The 18,502-nt window shown below is 39.5% G+C and overlaps 1 protein-coding gene across 4 annotated transcripts in view; it reads left to right on the plus strand.

The window, feature by feature from the left end:
* PHF8 (PHD finger protein 8) overlaps positions 1-18,502 on the plus strand; it is a 104,997-nt gene that overhangs the window by 79,392 nt on the left and 7,103 nt on the right. For all 4 annotated transcript variants that reach the window (XM_045799339.2, XM_045799340.2, XM_045799337.2 and 1 more), the window contains one exon: positions 1,924-2,019. In XM_045799339.2, the coding sequence (XP_045655295.1) occupies positions 1,924-2,019 (96 nt within the window). The remainder of the gene's footprint in view (positions 1-1,923; positions 2,020-18,502) is intronic.

The following is an 18,502-nucleotide window of genomic DNA, read 5'->3' on the forward strand; positions in this document are numbered from 1 at the left end:
ATGTTGCTGCAAATGTTGTGTAATCGTTCTTTCTGATGGCTGAGTAATATTCCATTGTTTATATGGACCACATCTTCTTTATCCAGTCATCTGTTGAAGGGCATCTCCGCTCCTTCCACAATTTAGCTACCCACAATGTTTATTCTTAACAGTTCTTGCTAGCTCTACAGCTGCTACAGTGGAAGGACAAATACTTGAAGCTCCTAACTCCATTTGGGGGGCATCACTCCTTCTACCTTTATATTTTTAATATGTGTATCTTAACTTGTATTTTCTTTAAATTTCTAGACTTACTTATTATCTACATCTTTTTTTTTTAAGATTTTTTATTTATTTATTTGACAGAGACAGCCAGAGAGAGAGGGAACACAAGCAGGGGGAGTAGGAGAGGAAGAATCAGGCTCCCAGCAGAGGAGCCCGATGTGGGGCTCGATCCCATAATGCCGGGATCATGCCCCAAGCCGAAGGCAGACGCCTAACGACTGAACCACCCAGGCGCCCCTATCTACATCTTAACCTCTCTTGAATAAGACATGAGCCTTAGAATGGAATTTCTTTTTGCATGTTACTTTATACTTATTATCTCTCAATCCTCACAACTTCTCAAGGCAGGTGATATTATTTCAATTTTGTGGGTGAAGATGGTGAGACCTAGAGAAGTTTTCCTAAGTCACAAAGCTAGTGGGTCAGTCCAGGATTTCAAAATAATATCTGATCCCTAGGTTCAAGGTTTTTCTACCATACCATGCTTCTTTCCTTGAGATGAAAAACGCTTTCAGACCCAAGAAAATAATATTGACAGCCACTGGGGCTATTAGGTATAGGATCTTTCTCAAACAACTCTTACCAGAAGTCATTTCTTTTGAGGGACAATCAATGACCCCTCTTCTTTTTTTTTTTTTTTTTTGAAGATTCTTTAATAAGGTCAGAAGACAGGGGTTTTACTTCTTTGTTCAAGAAAGGAAGGCCTGAACAATGAACTCATTTTCCTATAAAGAGGTCCTACTAGAAGGAAGTATGAGACTGGATTCCTCTGATGAAGCAGAATTCTAGAGAAATTTGAGGCTGGTCATTAACAGGAGCAGGATCACTAGGAAGAAGTTTCACTCTCACTTTGCTTCTCTTTTAGGTTTAGAAGCAGTAGCAACAGCGTTTGACTTCATCAGTAGAATCTATCTACATCATTGTCCCATTAAATCCTATAGGTGTTGCATGTGGATTGCGAGGAGAGTGTGATAAAACTGGATGTTTGTGTATATGTGTATAAAATGAGATAATTGTATATGTGTGTTTTGCCATTCAGATCATATCAGTTTCAGTAATCTTGTTGCCAGTTCAGCCTAAGTGGTCTTTTTGTTCCCTTTGTGTGAATAATGTTATAGCATTTCTTTTTCCATTTCAGCCAACATTTATTGAGTACCTTCTCTGCATTGTGTTAGGCTCCCTTATTTGTAATCAAATAATACTTATCCCTGCCCTCACAGTAAATTGGGGGTGATGTATTTACTTTTCAACTCTTAAATACTATATAACAACTCCAGTAGAGGTATACCCAGGATACTCTGGAGAGTTGAGGAGACATCTGAATCAGATTAGGAGAATAAGGAAGGCTTATTTAGGAAGTGAACCTAGAGCTGAATTTTGCAGGGTCAGTAAAGTAACTCATGAAGGTTACTCACTAAATGGATGTTGAGTGAGTGAATCAGAATTAGGCGATACTTAGAGAAGGACATTTACAGCAAAGGTACAAATGTGGAAAGGTGTGAAAAGTATGTGGCACATTCAGGGATTCCTGCATTTGAGTCTGGATTAAGTAAAGGGTCTACTGGTAGGGGAGTGGGAGGAGCTGAGATGTAGGTATCATTCTGTCTTCACCCTTCTGGATGAAATCTCAGTTTACTCTGCTTTTCCCTCTCACTGCAGTTTACCCTTCCCTGGAGTCTGATGATGATGACCCTGCTTTGAAATCTCGACCCAAGAAAAAGAAGAATTCAGATGATGCTCCATGGAGTCCTAAAGGTGATCCAGTATTCTGTCCTTAAACTCTGTAGGTATGGTTTGGGGAAAATAGGCTGGGAGGTAGTTGGGATATATAACATAAGAAGACATGATTCAGTCACTCATTTATTTATTCAGCAAACATTTGTTGGGTACCACCTATGTGCCAGGGTACCATGTTAGGTGCTGGAGTGAAAATGATCAATAAGACCCACTTCATGCACTCAGTTCAGCCAAGTCAGAGGTAGTGGAGCATGTTGCTTCTGATATATGGCTTGAGATGAAAAGAAGACCTTGAACAGATTCCAGCAAGCAGTCTGAGGCTTCTGAGAACATTCTGCTACCATCATCCCAGACCTTTGGTAATATGTTGTCAAATGAGGGAAAGTCTGCTGACTGTTGAACTCCACAAGGCCCAAGACTCCTTAGACTGTCACCTGTACTGGCTGAGAGGCCAGCTCTGAGGAAGGAAGAAAGAATGATCATTGAGTTGAACATGGAGTTTAGAGGGTAATAAAAGAATTTTATTCATCTCACTAGTTGGGTGGTTTTCACATTGGAGGGTATGTCAGTTAGCTTTTGCTGCTTATCAGACTACTCCAAACTTAGTGGCTTAGAACAGTGACAGCTGATCATTTCTCATGATTCTGTAGGTTGGCTAAGTTATTGTTCTAGTCTGGACTGGCTTGGCCCAGGCAGGGTGGTTTAAAAAGATGATCTTCAGGAGTCTAGACCTAATTTGGGGTGGCTAGTGCCTCTCTCCATGCGGTCTCTCCTGGTTCACCAGGAAGCCAGCACAAACTTTTTCACAAGAAAGCAGAAGCATGTCCATTAGCAAGAGAGGGAAAGCCCCAGTTTGCAAGCATTTTTCAAGCCTCTGCCTGTGTCATGTTTTCCGTTGTCCCACTGGCCAAAGCAAGTAACATGGTCAAGCCTCAATTCCAGGGGTGGAGATATAGATAACATCTCTTGAGAGAGGGAGCTGCAGGGAGATGTGAGCAAGTTGAAAGCCATTACTGCAACAGTCTGCCACAGAGGGTGCTGGAACCTCAGTACCCATGGTTCCCCAGGAAATCCCCTGCTGGCCCCACCCATCCTTATCTGGCATTTCTGCTGTTTGCTTGAGGTTGAGGCATCGGGTGGTAGGGTAATCCTAGGAAGTGTTCTCTTAGTGAGTCAGTCAGCAAATGTTACTATTTTCCGATTGTATTTTTTCCTATAGTTTCTGGCTGATTAGCAAAATAGAAAAGTTGGAAAGTACAGAAAATAGAAGAACATGTAAGGAAGAAACCACCCATGGTTCTGCTACCCAGAGGCAGCCCCTGTGTTAATGTTTTGACATGTTTCCTTCAAATCTGTTTTTCCTATATATTTCTTTTTATGGTTGAAATTATACTGTGTATACAATCCTGTATCTTGTTTTAATTTTTTTTTACTTTTAATCAAATTAATGTGTATATTTGGTAGCAAATCAAATAGCACAGAGGAGTTTAGGATGAAATGCAATGGTCTTCACCTCTACTTTCCTCACCTCCAATCCCATGCCTGAGAGACAACCTCCTGTTTTCTTTTTTCTGGTCATTACCTTCAAAACTCAAGATAATAGGATTTTATACCACTATTTCTTGATGTATCAACTTAGCCTCTGTTTCTCTTTCTCTCAGCTTCTGTGAGTCTCTCTTGATTACCCACTTTCTAAGATACAGACACTAGCACACTATTCTTTCTTTCTTCTTCTGACCTTCTGTGAACTGTACATTTTCCTTTACATTGTCAAGGTTGTTAGCATTTACATTGCCTTGTGATTAATACTCTATATTAGCTAGGGGTTGACTGTAAAAGTTGAAAACCAATACATATACCTGGCCTTTTAAATATTATTTCATAAGTATGTCCTTATGCCATTGTTTATAAATATTTTAGTGGCCACGAAATATTATGTCCTATGGATATACCTTATTTACCTGACTTCTTTAATGTGAGGCATTTAGCCTATTGCCAAGTTTTCACAATCACTAATAACATTTGGGGTGAACATATTTATATGTGTTGGTGTCTCTGATTATTTACTTAGGGTGGATCCCCATTAAATTCCAAAAGGACAAAACGTACATGTGGGTATATAGTAAAATATTTCCCTCTCACCCCTGTTCCACAGCCTTCACTTCCCCACTAGAATTCTCCACTGGAGGGTTGCTGTAAGCCTTTAGTTAATTTCCAGAATTCTGAAAAAGTTTATTCTTTTTTTTTTTTACCAGTTTTTTTCATTGTTTTAATTCAGGAATGAGTGTTTGGAGGTCCTTAACTTTGCCATTTTTGCTGTTGTCATCCATCATAACATACTAAATAGTTCAGTATGCATTTCCATGAAAATGACATTTTTTCTACTTCTTCCTTCTACTATAACCATAGTACCATTTTATGACACCTAAGTAAAGTAACATTTATTTTCTCATATCATTTAGTACCAAATCCTTATTCAAATTTCCCCCCAATTATACCAAAAATATCTTATAATTTGCTTATTCAAACCAGGTTCTATTCAAAGACTAAATTAAATTTAAATTAAAAAAATTTTTAAAAAGACATTTTGCAGGGCACAGTTGGTTTTGATTTGTATTTCCCTGATGATGAGTGATGTTGAGCATCTTTTCATGTGTTTGTTAGCCATCTGGATGTCTTCTTTGGAAAAGTGTCTATTCATGTCTTCTGACTACTTCTTAACTGGATTATTTATTTTTTGGGTGTTGAGATTGATAAATTCTTTGTAGATTTTGGATACTAACCTTTTATCTGATATGTCATTTACAAAGATCTCACATTTCGTCTGTTGCCTTTTAGTTCTGTCGATTGTTTCCTTCACTGTCCAGAAGTTTTCATTTTGATGAAGTCCCAATACTTCATTTTTGCTTTTGTTTCCCTTGCCTCTAGAGACATGTCTACTAAGAAGTTGTTGCAACTGAGGTCAAAGAGGTTGTTGCTTGTGTTCTCCTCTAGGATTTTGATGGTTTCCTGCCTCACATTTAGGTCTTTCATCCATTTTGAATTTATTTTTATGTATGGTATAAGAAAGGGGTCCAGTTTCATTCTTCACATTCTTTTTTCCATTGAATATTCTTTCCTGCTTTGTTAAAAATTACTTGATCACGTAGTTGTGGGTCCATTTCTGGGTTCTTTATTCTGTTCCATTGATCTATGTGTCTGTTTTTGTGCTGGTACCATGCTGTCTTGATGATTACAGCTTTGTAATACAGCTTGAAGTCTGGAATCATGATGCTTCCCACTTTGCTTTTCAACATTCCTTTGGCTATTCGGGTCTTTTCTGGTTACATACAAATTTTAGAATTGTTTGTTCCAGCTCTGTGAAAAATGCTGGTGTTATTTTGATAGGGATTGCACTGAATGTGTAGATTGCTTTAGGTAATATAGACATTTTAACAATATTTGCTCTTCCAATCCAAGAATATAGAATGTTTTTCCATTTCTTTGTATCTTATTCAATTTCTTTCATAAGTGTTCTATAGTTTTCAGTGTACAGATCTTTTACCTCTGTGTTTAGGTTTATTCCTAGGTACATTGTGATTTTTGGTGCAATTGTAAACGGGATCAGTTCCTTGATTTCTCTTTCTGCTGCTTCATTATTTGTGTATAGATATGCAACAGATTTCTGTATGTTGATTCTGTATGTTGAGTCACAATATCCTGTGACTTTGCTGAATTTTTCTATCAGTTTGCAATGTTTTGGTGGAATCTTTTAGATTTTCTACAAAGAGTATCAGGTCATCTGTGAAGAGTGAAAATTTGACCTCTTCCTTGCCGATTTGGATGACTTTTATTTCTTTTTGTTGTCTGCTGAGGCTAGGACTTCTAGTACTATATTGAACAACAGTGGTAAGAGTGGACATCCCTGTCGTGTTCCTGACGTTAGGGAAAAAGCTCTCAGTTTTTCCCCATTGAGGATGATATTAGCTGTGGGTCTTTCATATATGCACTTTATAATGTTGAGGTACATTCCTTCTATCCCTACTTTGTTGAGGGTGTTAATCAAGAAAGAATGCTGTATTTTGTCAAATGCTTTTTTTGCCTCTATGGAGGGATCTTATGGTTTTTATCCTTTATTTTATTAATGTGGTATATCACGTTGATTGATTTGTGAATATTGAACCACCCCTGTGCAGCCCAGGAATAAATCCTGCTTGATCATGGTGAATAATCCTTTTAATGGACTGTTGGATTCCATTAGTAGTATTTTGTTGAGAATTTTTGCATCCATATTCATCAGGGATATTGGTCTGTAATTCTCTTCTGTAGTGGGGTCTTTGACTGGTTTTGGAATCAAGGTAATACTGGCCCTGTAGAACGAGTTTGGAAGTTTTTCTTTCATTTCTATATTTTGGAACAGTTTCAGAAGAAAAGGTATTAATTCTTCTTTAAATGTTTGGTAGAATTCCCCTGGGAAGCTATCCGGCCCTGGACTTTTGTTTTTTGGGAGGTTTTTGATTACTGATTCAATTTCTTTGCTGGTTATGGGTCTGTTCAGCTTCTCTATTTCTTCCTGTTTCCCTTTTGGTAGTTTATATGTTTCTAGCAATGTATCCATTTCTTCCAGATTGCACTATTTGTTGGCATATAATTGCTCATAATATTCTAATTGTTTATATTTCTTTGGTGTTGTGATCTCTCCTCTTTTGTTCGTGATTTTATATATTTGGGTCCTTTCTCTTTTTGATGAGTCTGGCTAGGGGTTTATCAGTTTTGTGAATTTTTTCAAAGAACCAGATCCTAGTTTTGTTGATCTGTTCTGCTGGGTTTTTTTAATTTCTATATCACTTATTTCTGCTATAATCTTGATTATTTCCCTTCTGCGGGCTTTAGGCTTTATTTGCTGTTCTTTTTCCAGTTCCTTTAGGTGTAAGGTTAGGTTGTGTATTTGAGACTTTTCTTGCTTCTTAAGGAAGACCTGTATTGCTATATACTTCCCTCTTATGACTGCCTTTGCTACATCCCAAAGGTTTTGGACTGTCATGACTTCATTTCCATTTGCTACCATGTATTTTTTAATTTCTTCTTTAATTTCCTGGTTAACCCATTCATACTTCAGTATGATGTTCTTTAACTTTCATGTGTTTGTGGTCTTTCCAAATTTTTTCTTGTGGTTGTCTTCAAGTTTCATTGTGTTGTGGTCTGAAATATGCATGGTATGATCTCAGTCTTTTTGTACTGATTGAGGGCTGATTTGTGACCCAGTATGTGATCTGTTCTGGAGAATGTTCCATGTGCACTCGAGAAGAATGTGTATTCTGCTGCTTTAAGATGAAATGCTCTGAATCTGTTAAGTCCTTCTGTTCCAGCCTGTCTCTCAAAGCCATTGTTTCCTTATTGATCTTCTGCTTAGATGATCTGTCCATTGCAGTGAGTGGAGTGTTAAAGTCCTCTAATGTTATATTATTCTCAGTGAGTTTCTTTAATTTTGTTACTAATTCACTTATGTATTTAGCTGCGTCCAAGTTAGGGGCATAAATATTTACAGTTATTAGGTCTTGTTGGATAGATCCCTTTTTTGTGATATAGCGCCCTTCTTCATCTTTTATTATAGTCTTTGGTTTAAAATCTAGGTTGTCTGAGGGTGCCTGGGTGGCTCAGTTGGTGGCTCATTCAGTTGGGCATCTGACTCGTGATTTTCGGCTTGGGTCGTGATCTCAGGGTCATGAGATCAAGCCCTTTGTTGGGCTCTGTGCTGGGTGTGGAGCCTGCTTGGGATTCTCTTTCTCCCTCTGCCCCTCCCCCTCCTCCAAAAAAATCTAGTTTGTCTGATGTAAATATGGCTGCTCCAGCTTTCTTTTGATGTCCATTAGCATGATGGATGGTTCTCCACCCGCTCATGTTCAGTCTGGAGGTGTCTTTGGTTCTAAAATGAGTCACTTGTAAGCAGCATTTTGATGGGTCTTTTTTAAAAATCCATTCTGATACCCTGTGTTTTTTAATTGGAGCATTTAGTCCATTTACATTCAGAGTAATTACTGATAGATGTGAATTTAGTGCCATTGTATTACCTGTAAAGTTGCTGTTCCTGTAGATTGTCTCTGTTCCTTTTTAGTCTTTGTTGCTTTTGGTCTCTCTTTGCTGCTCGAAGTGTCCCCTTTAATATGTCTTGCAGGACTGGTTTAGTGTTCATGACCTCCTTTAGTTTTTGCTTGTCCTGGAAACTCTTTATCTCTCCTTCTATTCTGAATGACAGCCTTGCTGGATAAAGGATTCTTGGCTGCATACTTTTTCAATTTAGCAGATTAAATATTTCATGCCACTTCTTTCTGGCCTGCCATGTTTTTGTGGATAGGTCAGTTGCTAACCTTATATGTCTACCCTTGTAGGTTAAAGACCTTTTGTCCCTAGCTGCTTTCAGAATTCTCTCTTTATCTTTATATTTTGCAAGGTTCACTGTCATATCTTGGTGTTGGCCTGTTTTTGTTGATTTTCAGGGGAGTTCTCTGTGCCTTCTGGACTTGAATACCTGTTTCCTTCCCCAGATTAGGGAAGTTCTCAGCTGTAATTTGTTCAAATAAGCTTTCTGCCCCTTTTTCCCTTTGTTCTTGTTGCTTCAGATCATTTTTAAACAAATAAAATATCACCTTTAAAGAAAAAGACTTCAGTGTCCTGAATTACTTCTAATTCTAGGATTAGAATCTGCATACTACTTATACAGAAAGGTTTTTATAATAATAATGATAATAATAATAATAATAATAATAGCAGCTAATCAACCAAGAAATCTTCAAATCTAGGTTGGTACCACTACCAACTTCTTTTTTTTTCTGTGACATTGACTTTTTTCATTAATTAAAATAGAACAGTAGAATAAATTCCCATACATCCACCACCAAGAATCAACAATTATCAAAATTTTGCCATGTTTGACAATTGCTGGAGAGGATGTGGAGAAAAGGGATCCCTCCTAGATTGTTGGTGGGAATGCAAGTTGGTACACCCACTCTGGAAAACAGTGTGGAGGTCCCTTAAAAAGTTAAAAATTGAGCTACCCTATGACCCAGCCATTGCACTACTGGGTATTTACCCCAAAGACACAGACGTAGTGAAGAGAAGGGCCATATGCACCCCAATGTTCATAGCAGCATTGCCCACAATACCCAAAGCGTGGAAGGAACCGAGATGCCCTTCAACAGATGACTGGATTAAGAAGTTGTGGTCCATATATGCAATGGAATATTACTCAGCTATCAGAAAGAACGAGTTCTCAACATTTGCTGCAACATGGACGGCACTGGAGGAGATAATGCTAAGTGAAATAAGTCAAGCAGAGAAAGACAATTATCATAGGATTTCTCTCATCTATGGAACATAAGAACTAGGAAGATCGGTAGGGGAAGAAAGGGATAAAGAAAAGGGGGGGTAATCAGAAGGGGCAATGAAGCATGAGAGACTATGGAGTATGAGAAACAAACTGAGGGCCTCAGAGGGGAGGGGGGCGGGGGAATGGGATAGACCGGTGATGGGTAGTAAGGAGGGCACATATTGCATGGTGCATTGGGTGTTATTTGCAACTAATGAATCATCGAACTTTACATCGGAAACCGGGGATGTACTCTATGGTGACTAACATAATATAATAAAAAAAACATATAAAATAAAATAAAGATTTTGCAATGTTTGATTATTTTCTTTTTTTTCAAAATAGTGCTTTAAAGCAAATCCTAGATATTGTGTCATTCCCCACTCCCAATGTACTTTAATGTACATCTCTAAAAAATACATTTTCTCATATAACAAAAATAACAACAAAATTAGTAATAATTTGATAATTCCTGTACATTAGTAGTAAGTCCATAATAAAATTTCCTCAATTATCTAAACAATAAAAGGTATTTTTACAGTGGGTTTATTTAAATCAGGATCTAGCAGAGTTCACATAGCATTTGGCTGTCATGCCTTTTTTTTTAATATTTTTTTATTATATTATGTTAGTCACCATACACAACATCCCTGGTTTCTGATGTAAAGTTCGATGATTCATTAGTTGCGTATAACACCCAGTGCACCATGCAATACGTGCCCTCCTAACTACCCATCACCAGTCCATCCCATTCCCCTGCCCCCCTCCCCTCTGAAGCCCTCAGTTTGTTTCTCAGAGTCCATAGTATCTCATGCTTCATTCCCCCTTCTGATTACCCCCCTTTCTTTATCCCTTTCTTCCCCTACCGATCTTCCTGGTTCTTATCTTACATAGATGAGAAAAATCATATAATTGTCTTTCTCTGCTTGACTTATTTCACTTAGCAATATCTCCTCCAGTGCTGTCCATGTTGCAGCAAATGTTGAGAACTCGTTCTTTCTGATAGCTGAGTAATATTCCATTGTATATATGGACCACAGCTTCTTAATCCATTCATCTGTTGAAGGGCATCTCGGCTCTTTCCACGTTTTAGCTATTGTGGACATTGCTGCTATGAACATTGCGGTGCATATGGCCCTTCTCTTCACTACGTCTGTATCTTAGGGGTAAATACCCAGTAGTGCAATGGCTGGGTCATAGGGTAGCTCAATTTTTAACTTTTTAAGGGACCTCCACACTGTTTTCCAGAGTGGCTATACCAACTTGCATTCCCACCAACAATGTAGGAGGGATCCCCTTTCTCCACATCCTCTCCAACAATTGTTGTTTCTTGCCTTGTCAATTTTTGCCATTCTAACTGGCGTAAGGTGGTATCTTAGTGTGGTTTTGATTTGAATTTCCCTGATGGATAATGATTTTGAACATTTTTTCATTGGTTAGCCATTTGTATGTCATCATAGGAAAAGTGTCTGTTCATATCTTCTGCCCATTTTATGATTTGTTTATTTGTTTCTTACGTATTGAGTTTGAGAACCTCCTTGTAGATCTTGTTTACCAGTATTTTATCGTAGCATCATTTGTAAATATCTTCTCCCATTCCGTGGGCTGCCTCTTAGTTTTTTTGACTGTGTCCTTGGCTCTGCAGAAGCTTTTTATCTTGATGAAGTCCCACAAGTTCATTTTTTCTTTTGTTTCTCTTGCCTTTGGAGATGTGTCATGAAAAAAAGTTGTTATGGCCGATGTCGTAGAGGTTGCTGCCTATGTTCTCCTCTGGGATTTTGATGGATTCCTGTCTCACATCGAGGTCTTTCATCCAATTGGAGTTTGTCTTTGTGTATGGTTTGAGAGAGTGGTCAAGTTTCATTCTTTTGCATGTAGCTGTCCAATTTTCCCGTCACCATTTATTGAAGAGACTGTCTTTTTTCCACCGGATGTTTTTTCCTGCTTTATCAAAGATTAGTTGCCCAAGGAGCCGAGGGTCCATTTCTGGGGTCTCTATTCTGTTCCATTGTTCTATGTGTCTGTTTTTGTGCCAGTACCATGCTGTCTTTGTGATCACAGCTTTGTAGTACAGCTTGAAATCCGGCATTGTGATGCCCCCAGCTTTGTTTTTCCTTTTCAACAGTTCCTTGGCGATTCGGGGCCTTTTCTGGTTCCATACAAGTTTAAGGACTATTTGTTCCAGTTCTGTGAAAAATGTCATCGGTATTTTGATCGGGATAGCATTGAAAGTGTAGATTGCTCTGGGTAGCATGGACATTTTAACTATGTTAATTCTTCCGATCCATGAGCATGGAATATTTTTCCATCTTTCTGTGTCTTCTTCAATGTCTTTCAAGAGTGATTTGTAGTTTCTAGAATATAGATCCTTTACGTCTCTGGTTAATTTAATTCCAAGGTAACGTATGGTTTTTGGTGCTATTGTAAATGGGATGGATTCCCTAATTTCTCTTTCTTCAGTCTCACTGTTGGTGTATAGAAATGCCACTGATTTATGAGCATTGATTTTGTATCCCGCCACATTACTGAATTGCTCTATAACTTCCAATAGTTTGGGAGTGGATTCTTTTGGGTTTTCCATATAGAGTATCATGTCATCTGCAGAGAGAGACAGTTTGACTTCTTCTTTGCTGATTTGGATACCTTTTATCCCTTTTTGCTGTCTGATTGCTGTTGCAAGAACTTCTAGTATTATGTTGAATAATAGTGGCGAGAGTGGGCATCCTTGTCGTGTTCCTGATCTTAAGGGAAAGGCTTCCAGCTCTTCCCCATTGAGAATTATATTTGCTGTAGGCTTTTCATAGATGGTTTTTATGAGATTGAGGAATGTACCCTCTATCCCTACACTCTGAAGGGTTTTAATCAAGAAAGGATGCAGTATTTTGTCAAATGCTTTTTCTGTATCTATTGAGAGAATCATATGATTTTGAATTTTTCTTTCTGGATACAATCTAAGACACTGATAGATTTGTGAATGTTGAACCCCGCTTGCATCCCAGGGATGAATCTCACTTGGTCATGATGGATAATCCTTTTAATGTACTGTTGGATTCTATCATCCAGGATCTTGTTGAGGATTTTGGCATCCATGTTCATTAGGGAAATCGGTCTGTAATTCTCCTTTTTGATGGGGTCTTTGCCTGGTTTGGGGATCAAGGTAATAGTGGCCTCATAGAATGAGTTTGGTAGCTTTCCTTCTGTTTCTATTTTTTGAAATAGCTTTAGGAGAATAGGTATTATTTCTTCTTTGAATGTTTGGTAGAATTCCCCAGGAAAACCGTCCGGGCCTGGAGTTTTGTTATTTGGAAGGTTGTTTATCACTGACTCAATTTCTTCATAATTAATTGGCCTGTTTAAGAAATCAATTTCTTCATGAAACTTGACCACTATCTCACACCATACACAAAAATAAACTCCAAATGGATGAAAGACCTCAATGTGAGACAGGAATCTATCAAAATTCTAGAGGAGAACATAGGCAACAACCTGTACGACATCGGCCAAAGCAACCTTTTTCATGACACATCCCCAAAGGCAAGAGAAACAAAAGATAAAATGAATTTATGGGACTTCATCAAGATTAAAAGTTTCTGCACAGCCAAGGAAACAGTCAGAAAAACTAAGAGGCAGCCCACGGAATGGGAGAATATATTTGCAAATGACACTACAGATAAAGGACTGGTATCCAAGATCTACAAAGAACTTCTCAAACTCAATACACGAGAAACAAATAAACAAATCAAAAAATGGGCAGAAGATATGAACAGACACTTTTCCAATGAAGACATACAAATGGCTAACAGACACATGAAAAAATGTTCAAAATCATTAGCCATCAAGGAAATTCAAATCAAAACCACACTGAGATACCACCTTACGCCAGTTAGAATGGCAAAAATAGACAAGGCAAGAAACAACAATTGTTGGAGAGGATGTGGAGAAAGGGGATCCCTCCTACATTGTTGGTGGGAATGCAAGTTGGTACAGCCACTCTGGAAAACAGTGTGGAGGTCCCTTAAAAAGTTAAAAATTGAGCTACCCTATGATCCAGCCATTGCACTACTGGGTGTTTACCCCAAAGATACAGACGTAGTGAAGAGAAGGGCCATATGCACCCCAATGTTCATAGCAGCAATGTCCACAATAGCTAAATCGTGGAAGGAGCCGAGATGCCCTTCAACAGATGACTGGATTAAGAAGCTGTGGTCCATATATACAATGGAATATTACTCAGCTATCAGAAAGAACGAGTTCTCAACATTTGCTACAACATGGACAGCACTGGAGGAGATAATGCTAAGTGAAATAAGTCAAGCAGAGAAAGACAACTATCATATGATTTCTCTCATCTATGGAACATAAGAACTAGGATGATCAGTAGGGGAAGAAAGGGATAAAGAAAGGGGGGGTAATCAGAAGGGGGAATGAAACATGAGAGACTATGGACTATGAGAAACAAACTGAGGACTTCAGAGGGGAGGGGGGTGGGGGAATGGGATAGACCGGTGATGGGTAGTAAGGAGGGCACGTATTGCATGGTGCACTGGGTGTTATACACAACTAATGAATCATCGAGCCTTACATCGGAAACCGGGGATGTACTGTATGGTGACTAACATAATATAATAAAAAATCATTAAAAAAAAAAAAAAGAAATCAATTTCTTCTGGTTTCAATCTTGGTAGTTTATAGGTTTCCAGGAAGGATTCCATCTCTTCCAGATTGCTTAGTTTATTGGCATATAGCTGTTGATAAAAATTTCTAATAATCCTTCCAATTTCAATGGTGTTCGTCGTGACCTCTCCTTTTTCATTCATAATTTTATTAATTTGGGTCCTTTCTCTATTCTTTTGGATAAGTCTTGCCAGTGGTCTGTCAATTTTATTAATTCTCTCAAAGAACCAGCTTCTAGTTCTGTTGATCTGCTCTGCTGTACTCCTGGTTTCTATTTCATTGATTTCTGCTCTAATCTTGGTCAACTGCTTCCTCGTGCGTGGATTAGGCCTGTCCCTCTGTTACTGTTCCAGCTTCTTGAGGTGAGAATATAAAAACTGCATTTTAGATTTTTCTATTCTTTTGAGTGAGGCTTGGGTGGCTATGTATTTCCCCCTTAGGACTGCCTTTGTAGTATCCCATAGGTTTTGGACCATTGTGTTTTCATTCTCGTTGGTCTCCATAAATTGTTTAAATTGATTTTTGATTTTCTGGTTTATCAAATCATTTTTGAGCAGGATGGTTCTTATTCTCCAAGTGTTTGAGTTTCTTCCAAATTTTTCCTTGTGGTTGAGTTCCACTTTCAAAGCGTTGTGGTCTGAGAATATGCAGGGAATAATTTCAGTCTTTTGGTGTCAGTTGAGACCTGTTTTGTGACCCAGAACATGGTCTATTCTTGAGAATGTTCCATGGGCATTAGAATAGAATGAGTATTGTTTGGTTCTGGGGTGTAATGATCTATATATATCTATGAGGTCCAACTTGTCGAGTATGGCATTCAAAGCTCTTGTTTCTTTGTCGATTTTTTGCATGAGTGTTCTGTCTATTTCTGAGAGTGAAGTGTTGAGGTCCCCTACTATTAACGTATTTTTATCTATGTGTCTCTTTATCCGGTTAAGAGTAGGCTTGTGTATCTTGCTGCTCCCCTGTTGGGGGCATATATATTTATAATTGTCATATCCACTTGTTGGATACATCCTTTAAGAATAATATAGTGCCCTTCTGAGTCTCTAACTATAGTCTTTAGTTTAAAATCCAATCTGTCTGATATGAGAATTGCTACCCCAGCTTTCTTTTGAGGTCCATTGGCGTGAGAGATGGTATTCCATCCCTTTACTTTCAGTCTGGATGTATCTTTGGGTTCAAAATGAGTCTCTTTTAGACAGCACATGGATGGGTCATGTCTTTTTATCCAATCTGCTACCCTGTGGTGCTTTATGGGAACATTTAGGCCATTTACATTGAGACTGACTATTGAGAGATATGATTTTAATTATGCCATGTTGCCAGTAACGTCTTTGTTTCTATCGATTGTGACTTTCTGTTCTGTATCACTCTTGGGGCCTTTTTACCTTTATAGAACCCCCCTTAATATCTCCTGTAAGGCTGGTTTCGTGGTTACGAAATTGGTTAATGACTGGCGATTCTGAAATGTCTTTATTTCCCCATCAATTCTGAATGACAGCCTTGCTGGATAAAGGATCCTTGGCTGCATGTTTTTCTCTGAAAGAGCTTTAAAAATGCTCCCACAACCCTTTCTCTCATTCCAGGTCTGTGTAGATAGGTCTGACGTAATTCTGATGCCTTTGCCTTGGTACGTGAGAAATTTCTTTGCCCTGGCCGCTTTCAATACTGTATCCTTGGATCTAATATTTGCGAATTGCACCATGACGTGACGTGGTGTAGGTTTGTCGTGGTTGAGCTTGGGAGGGGTCCTCTCTGCCTCTTGGACACGAATGTTTGTTTCCCTCGCTAGATTAGGGAAGTTTTCAGCTACAATTTGTTCAAATATCTCTTCTAGACCTCTGTTTTTCTCCACCCCCTTGGGGATGCCGATGATTCTGACATTCCCGTAACCTACATTCTTGCTCGTAGATTTTTTTAAGTCCAGATTCTATTTTAGCTTTCTCTTTTACTAATGCATCCTCCAATTTGCTGATATGTTCTTCTGCCTCATCCACCCTGGCCGTCAGAGCCTCTAGTTTTGACTGCATTTGGTTCATAGAATTTTTAATTTCTGCCAGATTCGCTCTCATTTCCGCCCTTAGAGATTCTATATTCTCATTAACATTTTCGTTAAAACTTTTTTCAAGTCTACACATCATCTTGACCATTGTTACTCTGAATTCCATTTCTGATAATTTGGTTATATCCATATCCATCAGTTCTGTGGCAGAGGCCACAGACTCATTGTCTTTTCTTTGCTGGGGTGGATTTCTCCTTCTCGTCTTTCTGATGAGGAGAGGTTGCGGGGTTGTTCAGAGCCCAAATTATTGCCCGGGACCCAGGCCGCGCACCCTTGTTTTATTGGGATCTTAGGGATGTGGGCTTCTTGATTTTTCAGCCTGCCTTCTGGGGGAGGGGCTTGCCTTGCCGATACTCAGGCAACCCTGTTTGGGTAGAGTCTCTGTGTCCCCTGCGAGGCAGAATGGGGATAGGTACACTGTGAGCCGGTATTTCCAGACTTTTGTTCTCTGGCAGCTTTCCTTGGTGGTTTGCTGTGCCTTTCTGAGAGTCAGAGCAGCAGTGGCCGAATCTCAGCCTCTGTCTCAGAACAGAGGGATCGCAGACCGTTCTCCACTGATGTTCTGGCCACTTTAACTCTGTTTCTGTTGGTGCTGCTCAACCCTGCAGCGTCCCGGAATGTGCGCCCCATACCCGGCATCCCAGCCCTCACTTCCAGGGCCGGCGAGTCTCTGTCCTTTGTGTTTCTAATACCGCCAGCCGCCCCCGTGTGCTCCCGGAGCTCCGGGTCTCAGTCTGGTTCCAGTGAGCACACCAGAGCTCCATTTCAATCTGGTGGCGCGCATTCCCCGGCTCATGGTCTCAGCAGCTCTCTCATGGGTGCCGGTCCGTGAGTCCGCCTGGTCCGTGAGTCCCCCCGCTCCCCCCCCCCCCCCGTGCAGGTGGCTACCGCTTCCCGGTGCCCAAACGCGGCGGCTCCCTCCCCCTTCCATTTATCTTCCGATATCTGTGCGCAGTTTCACGGCTCTCCGCTTTGTACCTCAATACTCAGCGCTGGAGATGTTCATTTGTAGAGATCCAGATGTATCTTCCTGCGTCTCAGGCTGATTCTGTGGATGTTCAGGCCGGTCTGGTACCTATCCAACTCGACTGAGGGGACCAGCTGAAAAAGGGGTCCCCTACTCCTCTGCCATCTTAACTGCCCCCCAGCTGTCATGCCTTTTGAGTCTCTCTTAATCCGGAGCATTCCCCCCTTCTTTTTCTGTGCTATTTATTTGTTGTAAAAAGTAGTATAATTGTTCTGTGACCCATCCCACCTTCTAGATTTGTTTGCTTCCTTGCGACATTGTCTTTTTAATGAAACCAGTCCAGTTAGTTATCTTGTAGAATGTCTGATTGTTTTCTCATGGTATCATTTAACTTGTTCTCTTATCTCTGTTTCCTGAAAACTGGAAGTAATATGAACCACTTACTTGATTTTAGATCTTTGGCAAAACTACTTCCAAGGTGATGCTGTGAATTTCGTATTCCATCGCATCAGGAGGCACTTGAAGTCAGCTGTCTCACTATTAGTAACAATCAGGTTAATACTTAGTTAAGGAGGTGATATGATCTTACCATTGTAAAGCTAGTTTTTTCCTTGTTGAGACTAGCAAGTAGTATGTGAGGTAATAGATTGGTACTGTGTCAGTATCCAGGTCCCTAGAATCAGTTGTTTTATTAGGGCTTGCAAAGCTGTGATTTTCCAATTTTGTCATTCCTTCTACATTTATTAGCTGGCATTCTTCTGTAAACAGGAGTTTTCCTTCATCATCTGGGGCTGTTTGGCAAAATACACTTGCTGTGTAAAATGTGGGATAATTAACTATTTTTTTAAATAACTGTTTTTTGATTCAAGGTTGTTAAAGCACTATAAAAGGGTTATACAACAGACAGTCTTCTTCAGGAGCTCACAGCCTGTTTGGTTGGCAAAATAATGTATGCACAACAGTACATCAAAGTTAGGGAATGAGACAGGATGGTATGGTGCTATATATTAAGTGACTGGTACACATCATTAGTTCAGGAGAGGGAGAGGTCAGTGTGAGCAAGAGTGCTCCTACAGGTTTTGTATAGAAGGTTGATTGCGGCTTGCCTTTGAAGGACGGTCAGATTTTGAAGAGGTGGACAAAGGAAAGAGGGTACTCTAGGTACTGTGGATGGTGAGGATGAAGGCAGGGGGAGAGAGGATGAGCTGTGTGTATTCTGGAGGTATAATAAGGAATCCATTCTGTCTAGAGAAGCTGAGAATATGGATGTGGAAATACGGTTGAGGAGGTAGGTGGGCTAGGAGCAGAACATGGACAATCTTAAATGCCAGTTCAGGAAAGTTAACTTTTATCCTGTAATCATTATGTGCCTTGTGTGCTTTGAGCATTTGTAAATTAGCTTCTTACCTTATGGTATACAAAATCGGACTTTGTAAAAAACTGGAAGCTG

The sequence above is a fragment of the Ursus americanus genome, chromosome X (assembly GCF_024610735.1).
Source record: "Ursus americanus isolate L20-20 chromosome X, mUrsAme1.1.p, whole genome shotgun sequence".
Lineage (NCBI taxonomy): Eukaryota > Metazoa > Chordata > Mammalia > Carnivora > Ursidae > Ursus > Ursus americanus.